Source organism: Phaeodactylum tricornutum, chromosome 6 (genome assembly GCF_000150955.2).
Source record: "Phaeodactylum tricornutum CCAP 1055/1 chromosome 6, whole genome shotgun sequence".
Classification (NCBI taxonomy): Eukaryota; Bacillariophyta; class Bacillariophyceae; order Surirellales; family Neidiaceae; genus Phaeodactylum; species Phaeodactylum tricornutum.
In genome coordinates, this window is record NC_011674.1 from 415,853 (window position 1) to 441,923 (window position 26,071).

Sequence of the window (26,071 nt, forward strand, 5' to 3'; positions counted from 1 at the left end):
GAATGTGATGTCGTCGTTTGTCGTACCTCACTTTTGAACAGGCTGGTATGCTTCTAACGTCGACCGTTGCAACGGAGACGGCCGGCGCTAGACTCAATAACAAGGGTAATGATCCAGATTCCCTGGTCCTCTCTCATAGGGAAGGTATTACGGTCTAGCTAGTCGAGTCGAGTCGAACCAAACGCCAGGAGCTACTTTTTTGGTCGCGGTGGTTCTCACTGTCGGTCAATAGGTAAATAGAATAATGGGGAAGGACCGGGCAACAAGTCTTCCGCCGCGTTGAATTTGTCGAACTTGCTACTACGATTAGTACTAATATAACTAACTGTAACTGGGTTATCTCGAGAAGGCCCAATTGCAATCCATCCACGCTACGCTACGCGTTGTTCCACCAATACTGCATGCATCGCACTCTTTGGTCGTACCGTCTCGTCCGACTGTACCAGCGGTAGCTCAAAATAAAGGGAGTCGTCGATTTCGCGCATACCCCTTCCATGAGTGCAGCACTGCCGACGGATCCTAGCAGCAGCAACAGTAGTCGCAGAAAGCCGAGTCGGTATACCACCAGTGCCCCGCGCGGTAGCATTTCGACCGAACAAGATCCGCTCCTACGGCGGAGCGGTACCGTCCGATCGCGACGGGGAACAAGCCAATCGCCGCAACCCAACCCCTATTTTCACACTACCATGGATCCAGTGTCCGCCACATCCAGCGCCAACGTGCGAGCGGAACACCACTCCGCAGCTACCGACGTTGCCAAATATCCGCTGCGACAAGGGTGGGTGGACTCGGAAGAAAACAATGTGCGGTTGGAACGCCTACAATTGCAGCAACCGTCCTCCTCCGAGGTAACGCCCGTGACGTCGTACCATTCCATGCCTGACCCAACGCCGGAATACGAAGGAGACGGAGACGACGAAGAAGATCGCACGTTGCGGGGTCGCGCTTCGATGCCTTCTTCGTCGCAAAGCGCGTCACGTGAGTCTTCCGCCTCGCGACCGCACCGAAATTCCTACTCTTATAGGGACGATCAAAGTCTGGGTAGCAGTACGGATGGCCCATCGGTACAAAATAGACCCATGCTGGAAATTCCGGAAGAGATTTACGCCGTACGGAAAGCCGCCTTGCAAGTGCTGAAACCGTTGACCAAAACATGGGTATGTATTTCTCACCTTGCAACAAATAAAGAGGGGCTCTGCATGCTTCGGAACCTACTTTTCTCACCCCCCTACCGCATGCACCGTAGGTGGTGATTTCGGTCGGATTCGCACTCACTGTACTCTTCGGGATGACCCGGTGGACGCGTCTCATGCCCGCTTTGCCCTTTTGGTTCATTCTGCTACCCTCCTGGCTAGCCCATATTGGCTTGCTTTGGTTACACGCCCTGTCTGTCCAGGCGCTCTCCCGCTTCATAGCGGAAGCCAACGAGTCGAGACAGCGACCCGACAGTCGGGATCATTTAAATCGCACCGAGTACTTACCACTGCTGCAAAAATCACTGAAATTTGGACTCAAAACCGGAGTGCTGAGCTTTGCTACCTTTGTATTTGAAATTTTGATATATATGAGACTCGCTCACAACACCTTGCCCTTGGCGGTCGTATTTACACCACTTTGGTTGCTCGTACTGGGGGGAATCGTCGACGGTCTGATATGCAAAACACAACATGGACTTCGTGTACTGTGTTGGATGCTATCCTTTGTAGCCATGATTCTCGTGGTCCTCAAGATCGATTACGGCTTCAATTCTGTTCGATGGCGAGTCGTGATCAGCCCTGTGGTATTGGTTCTGAGCATTGCTTCGGGAAGTCTAATTTATATTGTCTACGGGCATCAAGTTGGCTACTACCGTTTGACGGAATCCCAATTGACGGCAGGAAACTTGTACTCTCTGGCCGCTCTTATATGTATTGTTCTGGTTATCATGATTGGGGAAGTAATACCACTATCAAGACCGGTAGAGGTGGAGACGCGTCTGATTGTGGTAATTTTGGCGCCGTTGGTGATCTGTCTAGTAGGGATGGGTGCCTGGGTGGTTAGTCGGGATGAATTTGGGCGACTGTTGCTTCACGGTGGTCAATCTGCGGTTCATCCCAGAAGGTTACGATGGGAAGCCAAAGGTTGGGCATCTGTACAAGGCAAGGGCGTCACTATTATGCCCATGTTTGGCGAAGTTTCCTTCCAACCGCTCGAACGAAAGTCAATGCAAGACCCTGTCTCCCAGACTTCCGCTCCTGCGCATGTTCTGGAAATGTGCACCTGCTGCGTCGGAGGCTGCTATCCATATGAAGAAGACGAGGACGATGAAGAGACGGGTCACCTCGCGGAAGACCTAGGTTATCATCCTTATTTGGACACAGCAACGTCCCGCAGCGCACGGAATGCTTACAATATGCTCCGAGAAAATTCGTAGTTTCCCGGCTTTTCTCTAATATGCTTAATAAATCGGCCTCAAAAGTTATTCTTCACCGACCGAGTTTTCGAAGTCATAACAGGAACATTAACGTCATTTGAAAAAGCCAGCATATCTCAGAGTCAATGCCGACAGCAGGTAGATGCCAGATGTGTACCATGAGGAGCTCTACAAACGGGCTGCTCTGTATTAAAGTAAAATTAGAGGCTCGAGAGGCATTCAACACTACTTGACATAACGCTGTTTTAGCATTTTCAAAACATTGTATTCCCTTCCAGGAAATTTGTCGAGAACCTGCTTGATCTCGTCGACTTTTTCCGGCGCGTACTCTGATACAATCTCCATGCACTGTTCCGCTGCATCCTTTGTATGGGAAACACGCCGCGGCGGTGGCGAGTCTGTCCAAATCCGCCATGTTCGGCTCTCGTCATGAATACGAAGGTATAAATCTCCATCTGGCGAGTTCCGAGCCTCATCCAGCAGAGCGTCAGCCGTGCTGAAGTCCTTCTCTTTTCTGGCAATGTCTCGTTGCTTCAAAAGTCCATTCACAAGCTCCGGATCGACACAAGCATCATTTTCCGGGGATGTTCGAATTTGACGCCAGCTTTTCTGCCCCCAGCGTCCTTCCCCTTTGGCATCTTGAATGGCCTGCGGAACTTGATTCCCGTCACTCACACTCCACCACATTTTTAGGCGGTCATCAATGCGAACACCGTACTTTTCCTTAAGTTCCTCTCGCATCTGATCGGAGGCATCATATTTCTTGCGGCGTCTCGCATCGTCACGAGCTTTAATCAAGGCCTTGACTGCAGCGATCTCATCTCCTGCCAAATAAGCCGCATTGTCTTCGTTCGCACATTTCCACATGGTCGGAGGAGTAGGACCACGAGGCATTCCGGGGTCCACCCCTGGATTTTCTTGCACGTCTTCGCGCACATAGAGCTGATAGCCGTCCAGCGGATGATTTCGCATAATCTTAATAGCATTTTCGGCCATGTCTGTTGTCTCGTATTGCACAATTCCGTGGCCTTTGGATTCTCTCGTAACGCGGTCGGCGCTGACTGAAGCAAAGACAACCTCGCCGGCAATCCGAAAGTGATCCTTCAGCTCTTTCCAAGTGACACTAGTCGGCAAGCCCTGTACAAACACTCGAGTTCCCCGAAAATCTTCACGAAACGTCCGCGGCTCTCGAGGTCCGTTAGAGTCGCGACCTATCCTTGGTGCTCTCTGTCCGTCGCGTCGTTCGGATTTTAAGTCAGTTGACGCTGCCGCCGAAAATTCGGAATTTCGCTCCATCCAGGACGCCGCTTCAATCGAATTCTTGCGGCGGATTACGTTCCGTCGTAGCGGTGTACCATTTTCCTCGTAATCATCTCTGGAAAAACTTGACGACGACACACTATCCTCTTCTCTTACGACATCATCATCGGGCGTGAAGTCGGCAGCCGAAGAGCCTGCTGCATTTGGTGAGGGGCTGTCGGATTCAAACTCATCTATAGAAAAATCTTTAGAGGGATTTGCGGATGCTTGAAAAGCTGCCTTCTGGAGGAACGAAGTGACATCCTTGTCGCGAAGAACGAAATCCCCTCTGAATGGTTGCCTTTGTATGAGGAAACTTTGCGTCGCAATGAGGTACGTGGAGAATACTGCGGTTCTCATACTTCTGTTGATTGCTCTAAAAAATGATGTGCCCGCTATGGATGCAACGAGTTGGAATGCCATTGGATGAGATGTAAGCGAGATTGTGCACTTAGTGGATATTGACTGCGAGATATTGTGGCTCTCGCGGTGAAGGTTCGTTCTGTGTGGTGGTGGGCATATTTTTGACGATCGAATGATGGCGAAGTTGGACCGCCTGACAGTGGATGGTGTGACAATTATCTTCTCTCGTCTGGCGACAGACAAACGTCGATGGGACTGCCTCTACTTACTGTTACACTTAATACTACACAGGTACTACTATACAAATAGCCGCAGGTACTCCTTTCCAAAAGCAACTTACAAGTTATCTCACACCTCCGAAACTAGCATACAAATCTTTCTGCTACTGTTAGCTAAAGTTGCAAAAAGAGCTCAAGTATTCCACCAGCACACCTGTTCAATCCCCTTCCTTTGCCTTATGGTTTCTTCGCTCTCGTACGGTCCCGTCCGTATAACTAAGTTGTTTGGTTCCAAAGCCTTTCGATAGTCCGCTACGGAAACTGGATACGGAGGCCCCTTTTCTGCATCTTCCTCTGGCGTGATGGGAAATATAAGTGTCAGTAGCTGGCCAGTTTCCGGATCCAGCAACAGTGATGTTTGACGCCCCCAAGCATTCCTCATCGATGGAGAGAGGGCGCAGAAAAACGTGTAATCGAAAATGAAATCAAAAACAGGACTTCCTGACAACACAGCTGCAATTTTGCTGTGATCACTTTCAACAGAATGTACGACTTTCCACGTGTTTGCGTTGAAGAAGTCTCCGCAGATCAGATTCAAACAGAGCTTGTCGGAGAGATTTGAACTGATGAGCGGCGCAATGTTTCGCCTGGCACTCTGCAAAGCATTTTCGGAGAGATCCAAACCAGTTACGGATGCTGAGTCGATTTTGCCGAGGTCGAGCAACTGGCCGTGGTGAGCTGCCAACGTAGCGAGGTCGTATCCAGCACCGCAGCCAGGTACTAGAGTATGCAGTGTCCGCTTCGACCCGACGAGACTAAATCGCTCTAGCTCCTTGCACAGAAGAGGCGTAGGACGTCCTATATCCCACGGCGTCAAACCATCCTTCCATAGCAATTCCCAAGGACTGGTCTCCGTTGAAGCTTGAAAACGATCACGAACACGATGGGCCATTTCCGCTGTCGATTTCTTTTTCCCCGACTCCGCTCTGTCAGGATTACCGGTAGTGAATGATTGATATTTAAACCTTCCTTGTATGTATCGTTGTATTCGAGGTAGTAACGTAGTCGTCATGGTGTGTTCAGGTTTTGACATCAGGAGCTGGAAATAGACGGCTCGGGCTGATTTCTCTTTCGAAAAGGTATCTTTGTCTCGCGAGTTTCATGTTCTGTCGCAAGATAAATAACTTTCCCGAATGAGTCTTGCCGACGACTACGACGTAGAATTGGTAGAGTTTCTACGAATTCGTCAAATGCGTGTCTGTCCCAACTGCTCGGGTTCACCATCGCAGCACAACTGAGGGGGTTTGCAATGTGGATAGTCGAGGTCGACAGTAACCTTTGTACTCGGTATTTGAACAAAAAGGCAACACCCGAAAGAAGACATTTTGCACTGTTGCATGAGTAATCGCTACACTCTGCATTCGGCAAGTGAAAGGTAAGGAGTTGGGCGTCTCGACAGTCGTGGCGATCTTTGCACAGTGGAGTCGCTTGGAAGCCTTTTCACTGTTCTCGTCCCATCAAAGGATACCCGGAAATAAATCTTGTACTCCGACTTTGTGTAGAATTGACCGTATACAAGACGAATTCTGGCATTGCGACATATTTTGGCACTCGTTTCGCTAGATCGTCGATGATCCTGACCCATTCGCGTGTTCTGTGCACGCGCGTGGCAGTTTCGATGCGGTCCGGCCTAACATAAGCGAGAAAACGATTAGACACAATGGGTCGAAACGAGATCGTTCGTCAGACTAAGCAGCTTTGCTTGCATTGTAAAGTGTCTCTCACATTGCGTCTTTCACCGTTAGAACAGTTTAGCTTTCTTTCGAGGGTAAAAGAACGTACAGAGTCGGCGTCATAAGTCTTAGCGCAGTAAGCTTGAAACCGCCTGGAAGTGAGGAGGCCATTGCTGTTGTATGTCATCAGTCGAAGTAGATCCTGCTTTAGAGGGAACCTCACCTAGGAGTTCGGTGCTTACTGATTCAGAAAGAATGGCAGCAACAGTCGCCACGATGAAATCGGCAACTTCTGACGAACCTCTAGGCGAAGTTAACGATGCCCACGAAGACGCGGATTCCGCAGACGCGAATCCAAATCCTACTTCTGATGCTAGCGTATCCACGGATCCCAACAGCAAATCAGCTCCCGAGAAGAAAGAAAGCGAGCAGCGCTCGACCCCGCAACTACAAGAAATGCGTCCAAACTTAACTCCTCAGCCTAGATCGACTTACTATCTCGGATATTCTAATCAGGAACCACCCTCACCGGCGGCCGCTCCAGTTGCCGGAGTTGTACCGTACGACGTAGGATCCTTCTTTCAGCAGCCTGGTACCTTTGTTGCTCATTCAAACTCTTTTGGTGCAGGTCCCAATACGCCCTTGTCGCCGGCTCGTCCGACGACAGCTATGGGTGGTCTTCCACCGGCTTCCCCTTTGTTTCCAAGGATGAGCAGTGGAGGTTTAGCCACGTCAAACGGTATGGACGCCCGGCAGGCTGGACCACCTCCAAGCCCGAGTCTTGCGTATATGTCGCCTTCTTTGGGCTCAGCAATGTACGCTGCGTATCACACCGGGACTTCACCGGAAGAAGGATCAGCGTGGATGGACAGGTATGTTTAAAAGGCCTTGAGGGGAGTGGTCTTCCTTGGGTGTCTCCAGAGTCTCATTGTTCTTGTTTGCCACAGTCAGCAGAATAGCTTTTTGCACGGATCTCCGCAGGTGAATGCACAAGGGATACCGATTTCGTACGGAATACCTATGACAAGATCAGCTGCCGGAGGTCGTGCCTATTCCTTTGAAGAAATGCTTCCGCCTTCTATGCTGGAACACGACCAGGCGAATCCTACGTACTCTCCTTACGGAGGCAGTCAAGCAAGTTCCGCCGGCGGAACACTGTTCGCACAGCAACAATCTTGGGGATACGGAGCCCCTCCTGAGATGTACGCCAACGCTCCTGGATCTCCGTTGCAACCACGTCCAACGGTCGGTATGCATATGGCGTATCCTGGTGGACGCCCCATAGCCACCCCGATGGCGCCCTATGGGCAGTACTACCCGGTCTCTTCTCCTGGGCCTCCAATCCAGACGACAGCTTCGAACAAAGGCCCTGACGGTGCGAATCTTTTCATCTTTCACATCCCCAATCATTTCTCCAACGCTGATATGTATCAGTTATTCGCCCCGTTTGGAAATTTGCTCAGTGTCCGGATCATGGTGGAAAAGGATACGGGTCGAAGCCGGGGTTTTGGATTTGTGTCCTACGATTCGCCTGCGTCGGCCGCTTTGGCCATTAAAGAATTAAATGGGTTTGCTGTAAGTTTCGTATGTGAAAATCTGCTTCACATTTTCATCGATCTTGTGTCCTAACATTTGGGGATTATATCTTGCAGATTGGAAACAAGCGTTTGAAGGTCCAGCACAAGCAAATTCGGTCCAAGGATTTCGACGACCGAGACGCGTCAGGTTCCTACGGTGTTATTCATGGCGATGGAAGTTACCAGGAATCACAATATACTTCGGCATTACCTCCTTCTGGGCCTGGAGCGAACCAGAACCTTTGGTACGATGATCACCAAATCCCCGCTGACGGTGAAGGCGGCGAAACGCCCGGCAGACAGGATGAAGCAATAGACTTTCCGAATACATCAGTAGGAGGGGAACCTTCCTCGGCACTCACCTCGGGGAATGAGGCGTCGTCACCTTTAGAAAGTCTCGGGAAATTGCAGAGTGCCTTGCCTGAAGTTCCAGGGAACGCCGAGTGAGTAGTATTTGACCGTGAAAATACGGAAAGCATACGCCCTCCTCATTGCTTTTTAAGCATGGATCTAATACAGGTACTATTAAGAAAAGGAACTTATCAAACGCGGATTCTAGTTCAGACTGCAAGCAAAGGCTACTAACTGTAAACAAAAGTTAAGCATGGCAGCATTCGAGCGTTATACCACCCTTGGTTGGGCAGCAATCCCCCACCAAAGCAGCACACGCAAGGTGCGCGGAACAGGCCCCAATACTAGGTGCATCACGGGATGATGTGCTAGCCGAAGTCGGCTTTGAGGATCTGCTTGGCGGCAGGCCTCGTGGTACTGTATCCGATCGGGAAGAATCGGTAGTATCGCTGAAGGATGTGGAATGCACAGTAGTGCCGCCGGCGTGCTCTGCACTCGGACCTGAATTTAAAGCCCCCCTCAAGAATAACGCGAAAAGAAACATGATCAGACCAGCAACTAACAATGGGGAAGCGACCAGCGTTAGCTTGCGCAGCCGCTGCTTAAATGTCAAATTCGTACTTGTGTCCTTAAGGTAGTAAGTGTTGGACACATCGAACGATTCATCCGCCTCGGAAGCCTCGGTGTCCGCAAGGGCACCGTAATCCGCAGGCTTGTCAGAACTCATATCGTTGATAACAGATAGAATATACCAACAGATAGATGGATAAAAGATTTATAGATCTTGTGCCTGTCGAAAGATCTCCTCGAAATGCATCCTTGCCTCTACTCGAATGGAAAAGAACGGTTCCGCGATCGTGATTTACAAAAATTATGTATGTAGTTGACATCACAGTGATTTCACTGCGGTCCATGAGGGAGCCACAGTATTGGCGAAACCTAACACATGTCGTAGGACGGACTTATTTTGTCCAAATGGACAAAAACGCATCCGTCTTGAAGCAGTCTACATCTCTACAAGGCTACAATTTCTGGTACTTGTTTGTTTTGTTTGCAATGCAGCAATGTCCCATACCGTTGAAACAACACTATGTCAAAAGCGGACTGTTCGATGATCACTTCAAAATAAGTTAACTAGACTTGCAACGCAGTGCTTACTTCAGCCCTTGCCTTGAACGTGTTCACAGTCAGTTTATTTCTTTCGACGTGCAATGGATCCACGGATAGCTTCCCTTCCAGTTGTAGAGTATGCCCAAGATTTAGGTGTGATGCCAATCCGTGAAGAAAGGGTTCACTGTGAGCTCCAAAGTACAACCATTGACCTAACGCCTTACCCAAAATTTCGAGTATATATCCTTATTCTGACTGTCGCACTCTATCATGATCTGATGAGGAAAATCTGATCACTTTGCAGTTGGTAAAATTGCGCCGGCATCAGATTGTATGACTGCATGCATCCGGTGTATGTGCCAACAGTATTTTGTTCAATGCTTGTGCTTCCCTTCCAGTTGTAGAGTATGCCCAAGATTTAGGTGTGATGCCAATCCGTGAAGAAAGGGTTCACTGTGAGCTCCAAAGTACAAGGGAAACCCTATTAGGGGATCAATGCTGTCTGGGCAATCCATCAAGAGTAAAATGTTGGTTTCTCGGTCGAAAACAAATTGCCAGCAAATTTCCAATGATGAGGGTCAATACTTCTATTAGCACAAGACGCAGCCCCCGGCTAGAGAGGCACTGGAATTTATTAAAAACTCAGTTCCATTTGCAGGGACTAGTAAATGGAGTAGAGTTCTCTGATTGCGGCAATAAGAAATTTGGATATATACCGTCAACATTTGATTGTCTCACAGTCAGTTAGAAATGGGAGTCCTTGTGATGAAATTCCTAAGGTGATTTGCTGGAATCTGGTCTTTATATTTGTGAAGCATTTGGCAAGTGAATCAGACTTGCAAGAAGAGAATCCTGTCAGCCACATCTTTATGAAATTGTTGGGCAACACCAAGCTATCCTGATACTTTGCACCCATGCCTGTTTCTCCATGTTTCCATTAGTTCCGTCTTCATAGGAACAGGCTAATGTAACAGTAAGTCCGGCCAAGTTTTGAGAAAAGATGAATTGCTTGTCATGTAAGACAGGTATGAGACTTCATTTTGATAATGTTCATCGGATATGTTTTTAGAAATTGCTGACATTTACATCTACAGATCGACAATCAAAGATTATCTCAATGTTTGAAAGTGCTGGCCCGGCCTGGCATGGCTAGGACGTTTCCCAATCTATTGTAGACCAAAGCAATCCTTTCTGGATAATGAAAGTATGTTATGCCTAGAACAATTGTTGGCCTGTTAGTGCCCTACGAGATGCTCTTTTCCAATTGGTGATTACCAACCAGAAGTGTGAAAAGAGCTCCCGCAGTATTTCTTAGAGTAGTTATCCTTTACATGTTACTAGAACCAATGAAATGGTCTCCATAGTTGCACAGACAAAGGAAAGTAGCGACGGATGACACACGCACCGTCTGCGGCATCGTGTGACATGCCGAAATGTCTCTTGTGCTACACACACAATTCTAACATAGCGATAAGTTTACCCCGGGACGGCTCCGTAAAAATTTTATTTTTTACCCCTTGCCACAGCACTTGTTGCACAAACATGTCGATTATCACAGGGACTCGCTTTACCGAAAAACTCAAAGCCTCCTCGGGCGAGCAGTGGAACCGCGTGGTTACGCACAGATTTACAAAGGAACTTGCCGCAGGGACAATCGATCGGGAAGTGCTGAAAAAGTATCTAGTCCAAGACCATCGTTTTCTCGACGATTTCGTTGTTCTCTTGGCGTCGATCGTGGCCAACGCTCGCAGCCTAAGCGATCGCATCCCGGCCTGTCAATTTCTTGCCCTCATTACAGCAAAAGAAAACACGTATTTTGAAAGATGCTTTGAAAGCATGAACTGTTCCTCAGAAGAACGGAAAACGATTCCCGACGCTGCGTGTACGACCGGATTTTGCAATCTTATGCGGCAGGTCGCCCAAAACGGCACTCTGGGCGAAATGCTGTCGGTGATCGTGGTATGCGAATGGACATATATGTCGTGGGCAGACTTGGTGAAGGATGTGACTGTTCGTGAGGACTTCACTACTTATGAGTGGGTGGACTTGCATTCCGGTCCTGAATTTGAAGGGGTTGTATCGTATCTTCGGCAACTGCTTGACACTGAAGGGAATATGATTGACGATGCAGAAAAGGAAAAGTGCAAAGCACGGTTCTTACAGGCTATGCAGCTCGAAGAGGATTTCTTTGACTTTGCGTATACTTAATGACTAGCTCTTATAGCTGGCAATCAGACATGTGTTCACTGTATGTAGCTACAAGTCAGCCGTCTTTTGATCTAGTTCCCGTTGTTCCAGGAGACGTCGTTTGGCAATGCGAGCCTTGCGCTCCTTTTCCTTTTCTTCAAAGAAAGGATTCTTGCCCACGCCGTACATGGGACAGTCAGCGCACCCACGTGTTGGACAATTGCTGCACCGGCTGCCCGAGTTCCCTGAAATGTTTTGGGGAGCCGTAAATTGACCTCCTCCGACTCGATGGGAAGGTGCAGCACTGCCTTCGGCCTGTGATACTAAGCGAGCCTTAAAGTTGATGTTCTGACCGCGGCGGTCTTTCTCTAGCGCAACTAGTTCGTCGTATGGAACGTAATGAATGCAATCCACAGGACAGGTCTCAATGGCAACCTGAATCGTTTCTTGATCGTCACCCCACTGTTGAAAAACACGAGCTCGACCATGCTCTTGATGCATGAAGAACGTTGATTGGGCAATCATGGCACAATTCGTGCAACCAATACAGGAATGCTCGTCAACGTATACCATTTGTGTACGTAAGGGTTCGCCTGTTTCTTCATCCTTCTCAACCGTACTATGCGATTCCACCGTTTGCAAGTCCACTTCATCAAGATAGGATGTTTCTCGGTACGCTTGCATACCCTGTACTTCGTCAGAGTCTTCAAGACTGGCATCGGTCGCAACGCCTAAAACAGACGCAATGAGAGATGACTCGAAGCCCCATTCTTGCATTTGTCGGGCCTTATCGGCACGCTCCGCTTCCTGGATATTAAATTCCACTTCTTCCGCCGAAAGTTCGGCAAGTACCTTCAGCCAAGCTTCTGAAGCATCTTCTTCTTCTACTAGAGCAGACGTATTGTCGGATGGGGACTTGTCGATCGAGTCGTCATCTTCATTGCTTGGTTCGAAAGTACTCCAGAAAGAACCATCCTGTTTGTTCAACAAGGCTTCTTGCCAGTCTGGTTGATCCGCAAGATTCATATCGTCGTTTGCTCTCCATTTATTTGAGTCAAGATTGTCGGAATCCTTCCATTCGGCAAACAGCAGTGTTCGGCTTAACGGCGAATGGTATCTTGTGACTGATGCCGTCGACACCATTTGAAAAGCTTCCGCCTCGAAGTTCCAATGGCAGGCCGTCGCGAGAAAGGCGGTGGTCACCTTTCGTTTCATGGTTCCACAAGACTCTACAGGACGTAAATCGTCTAGCTTTCTCGTCCGTGCAAAACGTGCGTTACGGAAGGCTGCTCCGTTACTCTCCTGGTGCGCCTCTACCTTGGCGCCATGGTCACGATAGAGCACGTGTACCAAAGGAAACGGATCGTCAATAGTCCAGCGGGATTGCGTAGGAAGCTTGATCAGAAATTCTTCCGAAAGCTGACGTCAGCTTCACTCAGACATTTTCCTGTTTCACCATCCGGGTTTCACTGTCAATCTTGGTAATATTTCTCTTTGTCGCAAAAGACGACGATGGACGTGCCTTGCCGCAAAGCAACCCAAAAGACACGACGACGGACTGACCGTTAGCACCCAACAGTGGACAAAATGACCATGAAAGTTGTGATATGCAATGCGCCTTTTGATACGAGACAATACGACGCGGTTGATGAAACCCAAGAAACGCCTTCATCATTTACGTCACCGTATTTCGTCTATTACACTTAAGTAGTTACGGTAACTTGGAGCATGTCGAGCGAAAGAGCCGCCACCAAACGGCCCGAAATGCCATCCAATCGACCCAGATCACGCTTTGCCAATCTACCGCAAACCACGATTCGCAAAGCGATCACCCCGTATCTTCCACCACCAGTAATACAAGCTATAGAAAGGATTGACCCGAAGCTTGAACCCTTTGTTGAACCGGAAGCGACGCTTACACTCACTGTTACCTTCTTGTTGGCCTGGACCGTCTTTCTACTCCTTCGATTTGTAACGTCTCGCATTACGGGTTCCGGTCGGGCGATTGCTGACGAAGACGAAGATAACGTGCTATCGCCAAAGCAAACAGAGACGACACAGCATTACGAAGAGACAGTTCTTCTCTGTGGACCACCCGGAGCTGGCAAAACGCGCTTGTTCTATCAACTCTGTTTTGGGGAATCGAACTTGCCGACTGTTCAGAGCATCAAAGCAAACGTTGGCATTACTTTACAAAACGAACACGGACCTTCAATCCGGTATATGGACTGGCCGGGTCATGCGCCATTGTCCGATGACGCTTTGCAGCCAATTTTGAAAGACAAGCCGCGAATCGTTCTCGTCCTGGACTCAACCCAACCCGTTGCATCTGCGGCCGACACCCTGTTCAATTTGCTCGCTTATGTGCACAGGCAAGGGCGTCGTCAAATGCAGAAACCCCTGATCTTTGTTGCCTGTCACAAGAGCGACATCTCCAAGGCAAAAAACTCCAAACGAGTAAAGATTCAAATACGGAGTGAACTGGAACGCCTGTTGAAGGTGCACTCATCCGATACTCCAGCTACACCGCTGTGGTGGCCATCAGGGGAACCCTTGGAACTGGACGAGCTGAGCTTTTGTGACCTGCACTTCACTGCGACCAACTGTGAAGGGGAAGGTTCCCCTGAGCTGGTCGCTTTCACTTGCACCGGAAACGTTCCTGATGTTGCATAAAGCGGACTACCTTCTTTGTTGGAGACAGTGTATTTGCTAATGCCGCGATCTCGTATTGACTTTTATTATAGCTGTAGGTTTTTCCCACTTTTGTCCATTTTCGCTCCCTCTCTCTGCCGGCTTGTTGGCATTTTTGAATAAACTAAAAAAGCGCATGGTCTACTTTACAATATACGACCAGGTGCGAGGCTCCGTTTTGTATAAAGTGACACACAATTCACGACCAATGCCTTCATCCTGTAAAGTAAAAGTGCATTCATCTGGCGGTATCGGGTCAAAAACAGACCCTTGCAGTAACACCTGGCCAGCCACGGTAACTTTGAGCCTCAATCTACCAAAATTGAGCTTGCAATATTTCGACTTGGTTCCACTAGACACAGGAAATTTCAATTCTACTTCCGTATCTGTTTGCGTCCAGGTTCCCCATGTTTCTTGTACTGGTGGAGCCCCATTCAGCCCGAACAAGGAATTAGTTTCCGACCCTGGCATACCGTCGATAGCTTGCACTTTGTTGCCGTTACCTTGCATTGCGAATTGTTGTTGCGTCACCAAGTTCGAGAGAGACGACGCGGCTTTCGTCCCCGACCCTCCGCCACCCCCCTGACCGCGTGCCGCACGACACCAGTCGGCGCCGGGATCCGCGTCTGCGGGCAAAAAATCAATGCGGGCCCAAACATCAGTGTTTTCATTGTCCAACGCACGTCCCACAAAGGCGTCGCCGTATACACCACCGTCGACCGCTGCGTGTCCGCACGCAGTCATCAACGCCGTTGCTCGTCCGTTCTGCGGCAGGCCGTGCTGTTTGGCACTGTCCGCCGAGTACATGCTGACTGCTTTAAAATTGTTACCGGCGCATGGTACTGTCAAGGCCATTATGTCGCACGAAGGCTGGGCCTGCGACTTGTATACCATATCCAGTACAGATTTGTCATCCATATTTTTCAGTCGGTCCGTCAAATCGGGCGATGAGTCAAGTTGTAGACGAATTTGATCAGCCAGTGCCTTCCGCTCCTCTGGTCCGGCCTCTTCCATTTTTTGCGCTCTCGCCCTTGATCCTGTGAGATCGTGAAAGAAATTCTTTGCATTTTTGACGAGCAGATCGTTCTCCAACCCTCCAGACTTGTCGGCCGAACATATCTTGATAGGCTGGGAAGCGTCCGCTGGGATGAGCACGTATTGGAAGGATCCGGAGAGTGACATGATCTATTCCGTATCCCTGACTGTGAGGTTGCAGATCCTCTTCGTTATTGATTTAGTTCGCTGCTCTGTAGAAGACGGCTACGCAAAAGGAGAGGTCTAGTTCACAGCCATGAAGCTGTGTTTACGATCACTGCCTGTAATACGATCTATCAGCGTGGATGTTTCAGCGCTATGAAAAACTACACATTTACTGACTGTTCGTCTTCCAGATGTGATTCACTTCTCCTAGTGACTCAATTTGAGGTTGCTATTAGAGTTAGTAATTACAATTACCTGTAACATGATGACGTCTCACTCCTGTATGCTAACATAAGCATATTTTCGAAAGATGATTCCCACGCATGTGTGACAGCGAAATATAAAACAGAAACAATTGTACTGTCAAACCATCGGTTTGGCATGTGTACTGACTGGGAGCGAGCTTCTTTGACGTATGGGTGGATTTGATAAAATCCGGTTTGTTTGTGAATGTCGACCAACAAATGCAGTCGACTTGCGCTGTAAGGCGACTTAAATCTGTTTATTTGGTAGGTCCGCTCTTCTTGGGAAGAAGAATAGCGTGAATGTTGGGCAAGACACCACCGGCAGCAATGGTGACACCTCCGAGAAGCTTGTTCAACTCCTCGTCATTCTTGACGGCAAGAGTGATGTGACGGGGAACGATACGGCTCTTCTTGTTGTCACGGGCGGCGTTGCCGGCAAGTTCGAGAATCTCGGCGCAAAGGTACTCGAGCACAGCCGCGAGGTAGACAGGAGCGCCAGCTCCCATACGAGTGGCGTACTTGCCCTGACGGAGGTAACGTCCGATACGACCGACGGGGAATTGAAGCCCAGCCTTGGCGGAGGCAGTGGTGGATTTCTTATCACCACGGCCGCCCTTTCCTTTTCCTTTTCCAGACATGATTGATGTAGATGATTCTTTGAAACGCTAAAATTCAAGTGCTGCAACGATTTTGTGAGAGCTTCCAAACTCGCAGCCGGCCAAGAAATCCGGCGCAGAGAACAATTTCGACTGTGACCCGATTGTGTAGAACCACTACGAGAGTTACGTATTTTCAACCGCGCCAAGTTCGACAAGACGGACCGACGAACGGACCCAATTCTTGTCATTTCGAAAGCAACGGCGCGTATCGTGTAGAAACGATGTTGAATGAGTACTACTGTGTATAATCTACGCTTGTCTGGTACAATTTAAACATGTTCGGCAGGGAAGGCATTCCCGTCCGCAACATCTGATGACACAAAACTGATAGAAGTATCTCTTTGAACAACATTCGTCAAGATGGCCAAGACACCCTCCAAGCAATCCGCCAAGGCGCCGAAGAAGGCCGCCACCGGCACCAAATCCAAGAAGCGTACGGAAACATACAGTTCTTACATCTACAAGGTCTTGAAGCAGGTTCACCCGGACACAGGTATCTCCAAGAAGGGCATGTCCATTATGAACTCCTTCATCAACGATATTTTTGAGCGTATTGCTACCGAAGCTGGTAAGCTCGCCACATACAACAAGAAGGCAACGCTCAGCAGTCGTGAAATCCAGACCGCCGTCCGTCTCATGCTTCCCGGTGAACTCGCCAAGCACGCCGTCTCTGAGGGAACGAAGGCGGTCACTAAGTTCTCTAGCTCTTAAATGCTCATATTCTGACATGCATTCACTGACAATGTATGCTGTGAAACGAGAGAAACACACAAACAAACCGGATTTTTTAAAATCCACCCCTTCAATCAAAGTAAAAACGCTTCTTTGGCTGCCGCGTAACGTTGTGAACCGATCTCGCACAGAGCACCGCACCGCTCCAATTAATGTATGCTGGTACATATGGTTGCGGTAGACAACATTTTTTAAAAACCATTTCCATTGATAGTCTTTTGATTAGTACACCCCTCAGTCAGCAGAAAGTGGAACAAACACCAGATTTCTATTTTGTCTTCGCATAGGAGATACGATAGTATTAGTTAGACGACCAACAGGCAGACGTTACTTCTATATACGGTATGGGAATCGAATACTCTTCTGACAGAGAATCTCAAATTTACTGTTGACAGTGAACCAGTTTTGCCAAGTGTTACTTCCATTACCCGGAATAGAATTGCACCGTACACAGTCCGTCTGCACTGTCGCATGTCAATACCTCCGATATGTCGGTCGTAAATCGTTGTACGGTGGCGCGTAGAATTACGGTACACCGACCAGGATGGCTTAATGTTGTGTACGCCAAGCGGCGCTTGTCGAGTGTCGATTCTACCGCTGATGCAGCGGATGCTGCCGCTTCAAAACTGGGCCAATCCATTGCGACACTGCATCGCCCTAGACCTATCTTCCCTTGGCGGCATGACGACAACTATTTACCTCGCCTCACTCCCGGCAGTCCCGAATTCAATTCTGACATTTTACTGCCGACGAAAGGGGAAGCCTTTATGGCCTCAGTGTTTCTGAATTATTCTTTCTTGGACACATACTGGGGAAACTCCTGGAGGAAAGAACTTGCGGAAGCGTCAACATGGGCGTTTAGTCAAGGTGTTGCTGGTATTGTCTCAAATGTTTATAAGATGCCCTTCAAGTCTGTATTGACAGACTCGGGTCAGATGGATTTCTCCTTTTCGCCAAACGAAGCGGCAACGGATGGTGAGAAGGAAGCTTCGTACTGCCCCGAAGTTGAATACATGTTGAGTAGACCGTTGCGGGATTTATATCAATCCGCGCACGAAAGTGGAAGGGACCAGTTTCGAATTCGCTTGCAGATGCTCCCCATCCGAAGCACACTATACTCCTTGTTTTGCATTCCGTTTCTTACCCGAGAAGCAATTGGAAAAGACCCTGCGTTGTTGGATGAAATGATATCGTATCATGTGATGATGCGGACGTCTCCCATACAAGGCATTCAAGGGTTTTACGGATGGATGTTAAAACAGTTACAAAAAAATGAAGGCAATTTGTTTACAACTGTCGACTTGCAGGTTCTGGTGGAATGCGAAGAGATATTTCAAGTCCAGGATATCTCCTCGGGAAACATCTTGCAGGGATTTGAGGATGGAAAGTCTCGAAAGGTCCTTCACCTGGTTCGATTGGAAACGAACGTCCGTTCTTTTGCTGGACAAAGCTTTCCACATTTTTTGAAACAGGAGCCTGGGAATTTTCAGATTACCGATATTGATGATCTACTGGGAACGAAGAAGTGGTATCATCGGGTCAATGGATAAGTTATGAATCAACAGGTCCATTCTCTAGTTCTGCTTGGAGTCATGCAACACAGGCATTTGAAATTTGAACTTCTCCCATAGTACTTGATCCAGAATCAGGTCCACAATACACTTGGCCACGGTTGCTCGCGTAGTTACCCCTCCACCAAATAGCGACCCAACCGGCTTGTCGTAAAGAACGTACTCTGTAGGTTGACCATCAATTAGGTCTGTTGGACGAATGACAACCCACTCAATCGTACCATTGCTTTGGAATTCATGAACGACTTTGGCCGCCTTTTCGTTGTCTTTCACAGGTGGAATGAGGAGTCGAAGTACTCCCAAAAGTATACGCTCCAGAACTGGCCGCGTGTCATCGGTGCCAGCGGGATGCGCGACACCGTCAGAATTCATTAGAATGAACTTTTTTGGCCGACCAGCTTTCGCGGTGGCTTTCATGGTTTCCGTCAATTTCGACGTAGCTAAAGACACCAGGCTGCGTGGCTGTCCAAAAATGCCATTGAAGTCCATGTTATGACCTAGGCAGCTTACAACAGCATCGACGCCTTCTACTTCTTGCTTTAGATCTTCGTCGCCAAGTTCAAGAATTGAGGCTTCCGTGACGACAAAATGATCGCTTGGTTGAAAATCGACCATATCAAGCATGCGTCGTCGGGATCGGACAACAACCCTGACATTGTGCCCCATCTCCAACAGTTGCTGAACAACATGCTTGCCTGTAGCGCCAGTTGCCCCGACCACAAGAACGGTAATCGGAGTGACCGCAGAAGAATCGCATTCACTCGCTCCGTGCAATTTCTCCGTTGAGACAAAGGGCAGGCGACCTATTAAAAAGGCAGCAACCAGGCCAAGGATGGCATTAAATAAGTGGTACTGCATCTTCTTTGATCTGTTCAAATCTTTGCTCTTTTCCCGTGATCGCGTCGTGCGATAGAACATGGATTCGCAAAAATCGGGTTGTTTTCCGTCAGGCGTGCGACAGTAGTTTTCCACAACTTGTTGACGTGCCAAAATTCTCACGAGGGACTTGTTCCAGCAACTTCGTTTTGGGCGCGCAACAAGATGGAGAAAATCACTTCACAGAGCTAATCGGGAAATTGCGCAAAATCTTCCTCTGTTTACCGTGCTTATGTATGGAGCTGACACGAGCCGATGAATTTACCCAAGTCTCCGTGTTCCGGAATTGCTGTCCATCGGAGTATTTAGCCGAACCGAAACATCCTTATTTTGCTAGCTCGAAGTGCCAAATGTTCTAAAATCTGAAGAAACGTCTCTCTCTCCAGAACCTTCCGGGAGCATGTCTTCTAAGCAAAAGTGTGGCCGTGGCATAATGATGATTCTATCGCCGGCGAAAACGCTCGACTTATCTCCTTATGTTGGTAATGTTCAAAAGCTCACCCACGCAGACTGTGACCTGGATCGCACGGCGGAAGTCGCTAAGTCTTTGAAGAAAAGAAAAGATCTAAAGCAACTACTTGGCGTCTCGGAGAATATTGCAAATACAGCATTAAAGTACTGGGAAGCGTTTACGATAGAAGATAGCAAACGTAATTCTGAGTCCAAGCCATGCATTTATGCATTCTCCGGAGCGGCTTATCAAGCTTTGCGGATTCAAGACTGCAGTCAAGAAGCCGTCGATTATTTGCAACGAAATTTGCGAATAATTGATCCCGTCTACGGTATCCTTCGGCCGCTAGATCAAATCCAGCCTTATCGTTTAGAAATGGCTACCAAAAATGTATTGCCAAATGTGGCCAAACTTGCTGACTTCTGGAAGGAATCAGTGACGAGGCGCCTGAGCGGAGAGATTGGGCTCCGCGCAACTCCAATTTTGCTGAACTTGGCAAGTGATGAATATTCCGCAGCCGTCGCTCCGGACGAGCTGCCTGAAAATATTCATTACGTCAAAGTCATATTTAGAGAGGACGGTCGGGTAATTTCTGTTCATGCCAAGCGTGCTAGAGGTCTTATGGTGCAATTTCTTGCAGAAAACAATATTCAAACAATGGAGGGCGTTAAATCATTTGACCAAGAAGGCTATGGGTTTGTTGTTGCATATTCAGATGACACAACACTTGTTTTTGAGCGAAGTAAGGGGACTCACAAAAGACCAGCTCCTTCAATAGCTAGTTCTAAAGCAAAGAAGGCTAGATGATGTAGCGACAATTGGCCCTTCCTTACCACGGCCACCCACCTTTTTTCGTTTTCGGCTCCTCTGGAGGCTTCACCGTTGCAACCTTCTTTTTCGTGCCACCGCCGAAAAATGCGCTAATCTTTCCCATTACATCAGCATCATCGTCCACGTAACCTTGATCAGCGTACGGAAGACGCAAGTCAAAGCGACCTCCATTGTCAAACTTTCCCCTACGAAAATAGACAAGCAACTGAATGAATGAAACCTTTGGGGGACAGGGGAACACCGTGACAGGGAACTGCGGATGTACGTACCCCACGCCAAATTCTCCGCCTACTCCGAAAGATGCACCAGGAATGGGAATCCCCCCTATTTTCTTGGGATCACCATACTGGTTTTCTAGATCTGAAATGGTCCCATCTGCACGTCGTTTCTTCCACTCGTCAATTGGATCTTCACCTTTGCTATAACTCTTCGTCTGCCATGCCCACATGTCCTTCTGCTTTGCAGATGCCTGCTGACGCCGCTGCTCAACCTTTTCAAAGTACTTATCGCGTTCGGCTTTGGGTTTGCGACGTTCCGCCAATATTTCTTGCTGCTTTTCCCACTCTTCGTCCAAGCTATCCTTCCCGGACCCTCCCGCCCTCCAGTCGTCGAAGAGACCCATTGGAAGAGCTGTAGATTTTGCTGCGTTGGCCGGTGTAACGAACGCGCCCGTACAAGTTACATGAAATGCGACTACGAGTAGAAAGCTGCTGTACCTCATCATCAAAGATATCTACGAAGCGAAAAATATATGAGATAACCCAGGATCTGCGATTTTGGAAAGGAGAGCACGCAATTTGCTGACGTTGCTCATACAAGCACGACACATATTGCAAACCCTGAAGTAGAGCTAGGTTTGATAATGCTGGTTTCAAATTGATCTTTCACTGTATTCGGCTGTGACGGACAGCTAGTTTTTCTGACTGGAAATATTTGTCTTGTGGAAAGATCTCCTTTACTCTCATGAAGGCATGTAATTTGCTGGCTGTGAAGAAAGTCTTAATAGTTCAGAAACAAGATTATTTCGAAATTTTGATAAATGATTCACTGTTATAGTAGTCGCGTCGCCCTAACAGCGATTTCTGGTTTACGGGTAAAGCGAATATTCCAGGCAACCAGCTGGAAGGAGCAAAACCTGACGCAGACAGTTGGACCATCACCACAACACGACTTCTCTCATCAGAAGGTCATCATCTCAACTTTCACCAAAGGACTGTAGGGCGCCTTATCCTGACTCTCTTTGCACGACGACAACTTCAAAAATTGGCTTGTAGGAGCGCGTGTGTCCGCCAGTGTGTACCCCATTGAATCAATATAGCTGCTTGCTTCCCCCCTCGGAAGCGAAGCATCGAATCTTTTCGCGAGAGGAGGTTCAAAGAGAGTTACTACAGAGAACCCGGAACCAATTTTACTTTCTGAATTTTCCAATCGGATTGGGGAAATTAGTATACTTTTTTTCAAAGTATTGTCCCAGGTGTCGTGCATCAGTCTTCTTGGCGACTTTAAAGGATTTCTCATTGGCTAGATTTCACTGACGGGTGCATTTGTATGCACTCAGTTTCTGGGTCTGTTCAAAGCCGTCCATCCATCCAAAATAGCTCTCTTTCTGTCTTCTTCACGATACGAACTACAATTTCAGGCGACACATTTGAAGCAAAGGGCCTCTCGTTGTTACACCCTTCTCTTTGAAGAGTCTTTGTTAACTTATCACCTTATCTATACAATGCTTTCATCGAGGATATTCCTCGCGGCACTTTTCCTTCTATTCTTTTTCTCGGGGACGTCCGCCTGGTCTACGAATCAGAAGGTATTTCGATCTTCGACACCTCAGAGACGGAAGAAAGACCCAACTACTCCAACAGCATCGAAGCCCGCTCACATTACCGCGCAAAACATGTTGAAGAATCCAGGTACTCCGCGTGTAAACGAAGCTCCCAGAAAAAGCCGAACCAAGCTTTCCAATTCTGTTCTTGCCAGTTGCGATACGCTTCCTTCCTTCCCAACGGCCCACGGGCTTTTATCTCCTGAGACGGTCATGCGAATGGAGGAGCTCACAGACGACGGAAATCGAAGTCCCGCAGTGTTATCCTTTTTGAAGACGTATCGGAAAGAAGGTCCTCTTTCTTGTCTACCAATGCTCAGTGACCCCGATGTACTTCCGCATCTGACCGAGGCTATGCGTGACATTGTCTCATAGCCCCACTTGTACTTTCTACAACATAAATCCCGACTGTTTACAAATGGAAACATTTCCATTCACGCAATGCTATGAGTTTTTTCATCACTGTTGTTGGTGCCGGCTTTTACTGAACACGCTACTGCATTTGCATAACACCCGCTCCCAAGTCGACCTGTCGACCACGGACTTCAGTTCCCGTGTTTGTTTTGTAACTTATAGTAAATATTTTCAAGTATCATATTTTTCATGTGAATAATGATATTCTACAGGTAAACATATTCTACTCCTAACCAAAGCATTCATCAACCTGGACCAGACTCCTGATTTGCAAAAATGGACATGACTCGATTTCTGAGCTTGGGTGTGGAATGCCACTGCCCTGTAGAAAGTTACCGTTTGCTTGATCGTATGTAACCGGAGCTGATTTCGGATACATTGTTTACTTTAGCAAACTCACTGCTTGAGCTGAGGAAGATGGTGTCTGACTGTAAGGCTACCCTCACAAGGCCAATTTCTTTGCATTTTATGGCCTTGAAAGCTACCCATTTATGTCCATTCTCCTGTCGAACCACAGAGTAAGAAGTTGTCTGCACCTAGTATGACAATATCATCGAAGGACGTTTTCCACGTTGGATAAATACGACGCCTTCTGTGTCTCTAGGATATAACGTTGTCCAACGGTGGCTTAAGGTTGTAGTTCCATAGAGCACCAAGATGTCTTTGGTTCCTGAAGAACGAGAAAATGGTGAGCCAGAGTAGGATGCAATAGCAGCGAAGATACTACAATTTGTTCGTACCAGAACCCGTCAGTTGCAGTAAATCGACCAGGTTGAATACCTCGAATGGTAATTCCATTTATGCCGCCCCAGCAAAGACCCAAGTTGTACACCCGCGGGGTTTCATTTACTAGACGAACCAGAATATCAACTGCTTTCTCGTCGATGGCAAACTCTTGTACATACAGGCCAATCGATAGATTGAAACGATTCTTATAGTTCTCAATTGAACTCTCGGAAGATGCGGCTCCACCCATGTTTTTGTTCATTGCTTTTGAGGGCAGTGCAAAAGGTAACAGCCGATAAGCTGCCTTGGCGCTGAGAGGATCGAACGATCCGAAGATCTGTCGACAAGCTTTTCCTGTACTTGCCTCATTCTCTTGTAGCGGTTGCCACAAGAGGCTACCCGCGTTAAAGAATACAATGTCCCCATTTCTGACGCTCCCATCGTGACAAGCGTGCTGCATGTCACCGGCAGAATGAAAGAATAAAATCTCCTTGACAGGGTTAATGGTGTATTTGCTGATATCTCTGATGTCTTCTATAACAAACGATCCCACCCCTTCCACACGTACGCCTGATGCACGCAATGTATCTACCACACATCCCCAAATATTTTTAGGAACATGCCGAGATTTGACGTCTAGAACAAGTCCAATTGGGCTTTCGCTTTTTGCTATGGATTTGACTGTATCAACTGATTCAGAAATTGAAGTATCAGGACATGATGATCTTGCCATAGCAAAGAGTGAAGTTTTTTCAGTTTCACTCTTAGGGCTTCCAGCTGGACTCTCGTCGAGAAAACCAAGCTTAAGACTTTCAGCGAACACCGCCATCCATTGACGGGCATAGATACCCCCACCCAAGGTTCGCCGCGTCCGTCGGACACGAGAATACGTGTAATACTTTGCTATTCCTGTCTGCTCCAACAAAAGATGTCCAAGTTTACCATGTGCGATCAGCATCTTGTCTACCAATTCGTGAACTCCCAGCTGAAGTTGTCTGTCGTAGTACCGCAAAATATTACGATCAGAATAGGACACGATCTTTGCTGCCGAAATAGTTTGAAGTGGTTTGAGATGCGTTGAATCTGGTAGAATGCAGTGCAAAAAGTCTGCTCGTTTTTGCAAGATTCTTTCAACACGGAGGACCAAAGCGGGATTCAGGAAAACATCCCATTCAATGCTGGGGAAGACTCCGTTAAGTTCGAGCTCATGTGCGCTACCATACGCTGCTACAACAGGATTGTTCTCAGCCCAATGTATCAAGCGTTGTGGAGGAACCCTTATCCGTCGCGAAATTTCGACGTACACATCTGGCATTAGGTGTCTAAGAATTGAGATCCAATGCGAATTCGTTAGGAGGAACGGTGCCGCTCCAAAGAATCCTCCGTGTGTATACATAACATTATGAATAGGCCCATTATCAAAAAGGATTTGATCATGCTGAACCGATTGCATATCGGGAACCGGAATAGTTTGGAAGGATGGCCGACGTCGCTTTAGCATCGGATTTTCCTTCGACACGGATAGATCCGTCAACGTACGTTCCACCTCCCGCTTAGAATGGTAATGCTTTGTAAAATTGGATTCTGCCCGAAGCAGTGCCTTTTTGACATTCTTCCGATTCCTCTTTTCGCGCATCCGCCCTAGCCAACTCGCCTTGTCTGCTTCGGCAACTTCTTTTTGACGACGATCTTCGTCATCACGGTAGGCTCTGGAGCCATAGGCGGCCCGGAAGTAAACTTGCCTTCTTCGACGGACCATTCGAAAAGAAGAGACGCCCGCAAATAAGGACCCCGTCCACCGAACCCAACTTAGACCTAGCCTTTCAGTAGGATACCATAAGAACACGTACACCATCAAGAATGCACCGAGTGTGAAGCCCAGATGCCCTAAAATATCGGAAGTCAAATGAGTCCAACCAAATACTCTTTCCTCAAGGGCTAGCCTAATCTCGAGCGGAACGACTTCTTCGTAAGTAGCCTTGTCCCAATCGTCCTCTAAGCGATCCATAACTTTCAGAACCTGTTCTTCAGGGGAAACCCCTGTTGACGTTTGGTCTTGAACGGTCGACTCGGCGTCCCCGGCCTCTGGAGACAAGGCATCTTCTTCTGGCTCCTTGTCGTACCTCGATAATAAAGGAGACGCCTCAGCAGACGCACTGAGTGGCTTATGGTGTAGCGGCGTAAAATCTGTATTAGCCATTTTTGGTGGAGGTGATTTGTACAGTGAGCGAAACTGCAAAAATATTTCGGAGCGTTCTCGAAGGGCTCGAACCACGAATCTCCGACAGATTCTCTTGCAATTTCTTAGCTCCCAGTCAGTCCCGAACAATAAGGAAGTTAGGATGCCATGAACGATTTGAACATCGTACGATCAAGCAAGGTTAAGATAATTGAATGGATTAATGTCAATGACGAAAGTTTTGGTTGATCGCCCTCGTGTCATCAACGTGCATGGTGATTTGCTTCGTGACGGATTATTGTTAGCTGACAAGGTAGATAGACGTGAACAGACGCAAAACCGGTAAATCCCCGAAATCAGTGTCCCAGTCATAGTCGCTGTCACGCTCTCTATCTCACTGTCAAACGATAGAAACCTAGTTTC

The 26,071-nt window shown here is 48.0% G+C and overlaps 16 protein-coding genes across 16 annotated transcripts; 7 read left to right on the top strand and 9 right to left on the bottom strand.

The window, feature by feature from the left end:
• Positions 1 to 494: 494 nt before the first annotated feature.
• PHATRDRAFT_45178 (predicted protein) lies at positions 495 to 2,413 on the top strand (the record flags this gene model as incomplete). Its single annotated transcript, XM_002179170.1, has 2 exons — positions 495 to 1,157; positions 1,247 to 2,413. 2 exons carry the CDS (start codon positions 495 to 497, stop codon positions 2,411 to 2,413), a joined length of 1,830 nt encoding a protein of 609 aa, XP_002179206.1.
• Positions 2,414 to 3,328: 915 nt separating this feature from the next.
• PHATRDRAFT_7426 (predicted protein) lies at positions 3,329 to 3,571 on the bottom strand (the record flags this gene model as incomplete). The annotated part of the gene is made up of 1 exon (XM_002179386.1): positions 3,329 to 3,571. A coding segment is annotated over one exon (243 nt), but the record flags the coding sequence as incomplete, so codon positions are not given.
• Positions 3,572 to 4,486: 915 nt separating this feature from the next.
• PHATRDRAFT_34805 (predicted protein) lies at positions 4,487 to 5,245 on the bottom strand (the record flags this gene model as incomplete). Its single annotated transcript, XM_002179387.1, has 1 exon — positions 4,487 to 5,245. The coding sequence occupies one exon, from the start codon at positions 5,243 to 5,245 to the stop codon at positions 4,487 to 4,489; it is 759 nt and encodes a 252-aa protein (XP_002179423.1).
• A 2,155-nt stretch (positions 5,246 to 7,400) lies between these two features.
• On the top strand, positions 7,401 to 7,601 carry PHATRDRAFT_8445 (predicted protein; the record flags this gene model as incomplete). The annotated part of the gene is made up of 1 exon (XM_002179171.1): positions 7,401 to 7,601. A coding segment is annotated over one exon (201 nt), but the record flags the coding sequence as incomplete, so codon positions are not given.
• A 600-nt stretch (positions 7,602 to 8,201) lies between these two features.
• Positions 8,202 to 8,681, bottom strand: PHATRDRAFT_34807 (predicted protein; the record flags this gene model as incomplete). The annotated part of the gene is made up of 1 exon (XM_002179388.1): positions 8,202 to 8,681. The coding sequence occupies one exon, from the start codon at positions 8,679 to 8,681 to the stop codon at positions 8,202 to 8,204; it is 480 nt and encodes a 159-aa protein (XP_002179424.1).
• A 1,925-nt stretch (positions 8,682 to 10,606) lies between these two features.
• PHATRDRAFT_45181 (predicted protein) lies at positions 10,607 to 11,187 on the top strand (the record flags this gene model as incomplete). Its single annotated transcript, XM_002179172.1, has 2 exons — positions 10,607 to 11,145; positions 11,175 to 11,187. The coding sequence occupies 2 exons, from the start codon at positions 10,607 to 10,609 to the stop codon at positions 11,185 to 11,187; spliced, it is 552 nt and encodes a 183-aa protein (XP_002179208.1).
• A 406-nt stretch (positions 11,188 to 11,593) lies between these two features.
• PHATRDRAFT_7660 (predicted protein) lies at positions 11,594 to 11,857 on the bottom strand (the record flags this gene model as incomplete). Its single annotated transcript, XM_002179389.1, has 1 exon — positions 11,594 to 11,857. A coding segment is annotated over one exon (264 nt), but the record flags the coding sequence as incomplete, so codon positions are not given.
• Positions 11,858 to 12,979: 1,122 nt separating this feature from the next.
• On the top strand, positions 12,980 to 13,924 carry PHATRDRAFT_34810 (predicted protein; the record flags this gene model as incomplete). Its single annotated transcript, XM_002179173.1, has 1 exon — positions 12,980 to 13,924. One exon carries the CDS (start codon positions 12,980 to 12,982, stop codon positions 13,922 to 13,924), a length of 945 nt encoding a protein of 314 aa, XP_002179209.1.
• A 159-nt stretch (positions 13,925 to 14,083) lies between these two features.
• PHATRDRAFT_45182 (predicted protein) lies at positions 14,084 to 15,142 on the bottom strand (the record flags this gene model as incomplete). The annotated part of the gene is made up of 1 exon (XM_002179390.1): positions 14,084 to 15,142. Exon 1 carries the CDS (start codon positions 15,122 to 15,124, stop codon positions 14,084 to 14,086), a length of 1,041 nt encoding a protein of 346 aa, XP_002179426.1. The 5' UTR covers positions 15,125 to 15,142.
• Positions 15,143 to 15,354: 212 nt separating this feature from the next.
• H2A-3b (histone H2A) lies at positions 15,355 to 16,066 on the bottom strand. Its single transcript, XM_002179391.1, has one exon. The coding sequence runs from the start codon at positions 16,023 to 16,025 to the stop codon at positions 15,645 to 15,647; it is 381 nt and encodes a 126-aa protein (XP_002179427.1). The 5' UTR covers positions 16,026 to 16,066; the 3' UTR covers positions 15,355 to 15,644.
• Positions 16,067 to 16,376: 310 nt separating this feature from the next.
• On the top strand, positions 16,377 to 16,988 carry H2B-1b (histone H2B). The gene has a single exon (XM_002179174.1). The coding sequence runs from the start codon at positions 16,407 to 16,409 to the stop codon at positions 16,755 to 16,757; it is 351 nt and encodes a 116-aa protein (XP_002179210.1). The 5' UTR covers positions 16,377 to 16,406; the 3' UTR covers positions 16,758 to 16,988.
• A 1,364-nt stretch (positions 16,989 to 18,352) lies between these two features.
• Positions 18,353 to 19,267, bottom strand: PHATRDRAFT_45185 (predicted protein; the record flags this gene model as incomplete). The annotated part of the gene is made up of 1 exon (XM_002179392.1): positions 18,353 to 19,267. The coding sequence occupies one exon, from the start codon at positions 19,265 to 19,267 to the stop codon at positions 18,353 to 18,355; it is 915 nt and encodes a 304-aa protein (XP_002179428.1).
• Positions 19,268 to 19,625: 358 nt separating this feature from the next.
• Positions 19,626 to 20,417, top strand: PHATRDRAFT_11743 (predicted protein; the record flags this gene model as incomplete). Its single annotated transcript, XM_002179175.1, has 1 exon — positions 19,626 to 20,417. A coding segment is annotated over one exon (792 nt), but the record flags the coding sequence as incomplete, so codon positions are not given.
• Positions 20,418 to 20,428: 11 nt separating this feature from the next.
• On the bottom strand, positions 20,429 to 21,228 carry PHATRDRAFT_34815 (predicted protein; the record flags this gene model as incomplete). Its single annotated transcript, XM_002179393.1, has 3 exons — positions 20,429 to 20,460; positions 20,523 to 20,692; positions 20,777 to 21,228. The coding sequence occupies 3 exons, from the start codon at positions 21,226 to 21,228 to the stop codon at positions 20,429 to 20,431; spliced, it is 654 nt and encodes a 217-aa protein (XP_002179429.1).
• Positions 21,224 to 22,769, top strand: PHATRDRAFT_45186 (predicted protein). Its single transcript, XM_002179176.1, has one exon. The coding sequence runs from the start codon at positions 22,231 to 22,233 to the stop codon at positions 22,702 to 22,704; it is 474 nt and encodes a 157-aa protein (XP_002179212.1). The 5' UTR covers positions 21,224 to 22,230; the 3' UTR covers positions 22,705 to 22,769.
• Positions 22,770 to 23,371: 602 nt separating this feature from the next.
• Positions 23,372 to 25,872, bottom strand: PHATRDRAFT_45187 (predicted protein; the record flags this gene model as incomplete). Its single annotated transcript, XM_002179394.1, has 1 exon — positions 23,372 to 25,872. Exon 1 carries the CDS (start codon positions 25,667 to 25,669, stop codon positions 23,372 to 23,374), a length of 2,298 nt encoding a protein of 765 aa, XP_002179430.1. The 5' UTR covers positions 25,670 to 25,872.
• Positions 25,873 to 26,071: the final 199 nt, after the last annotated feature.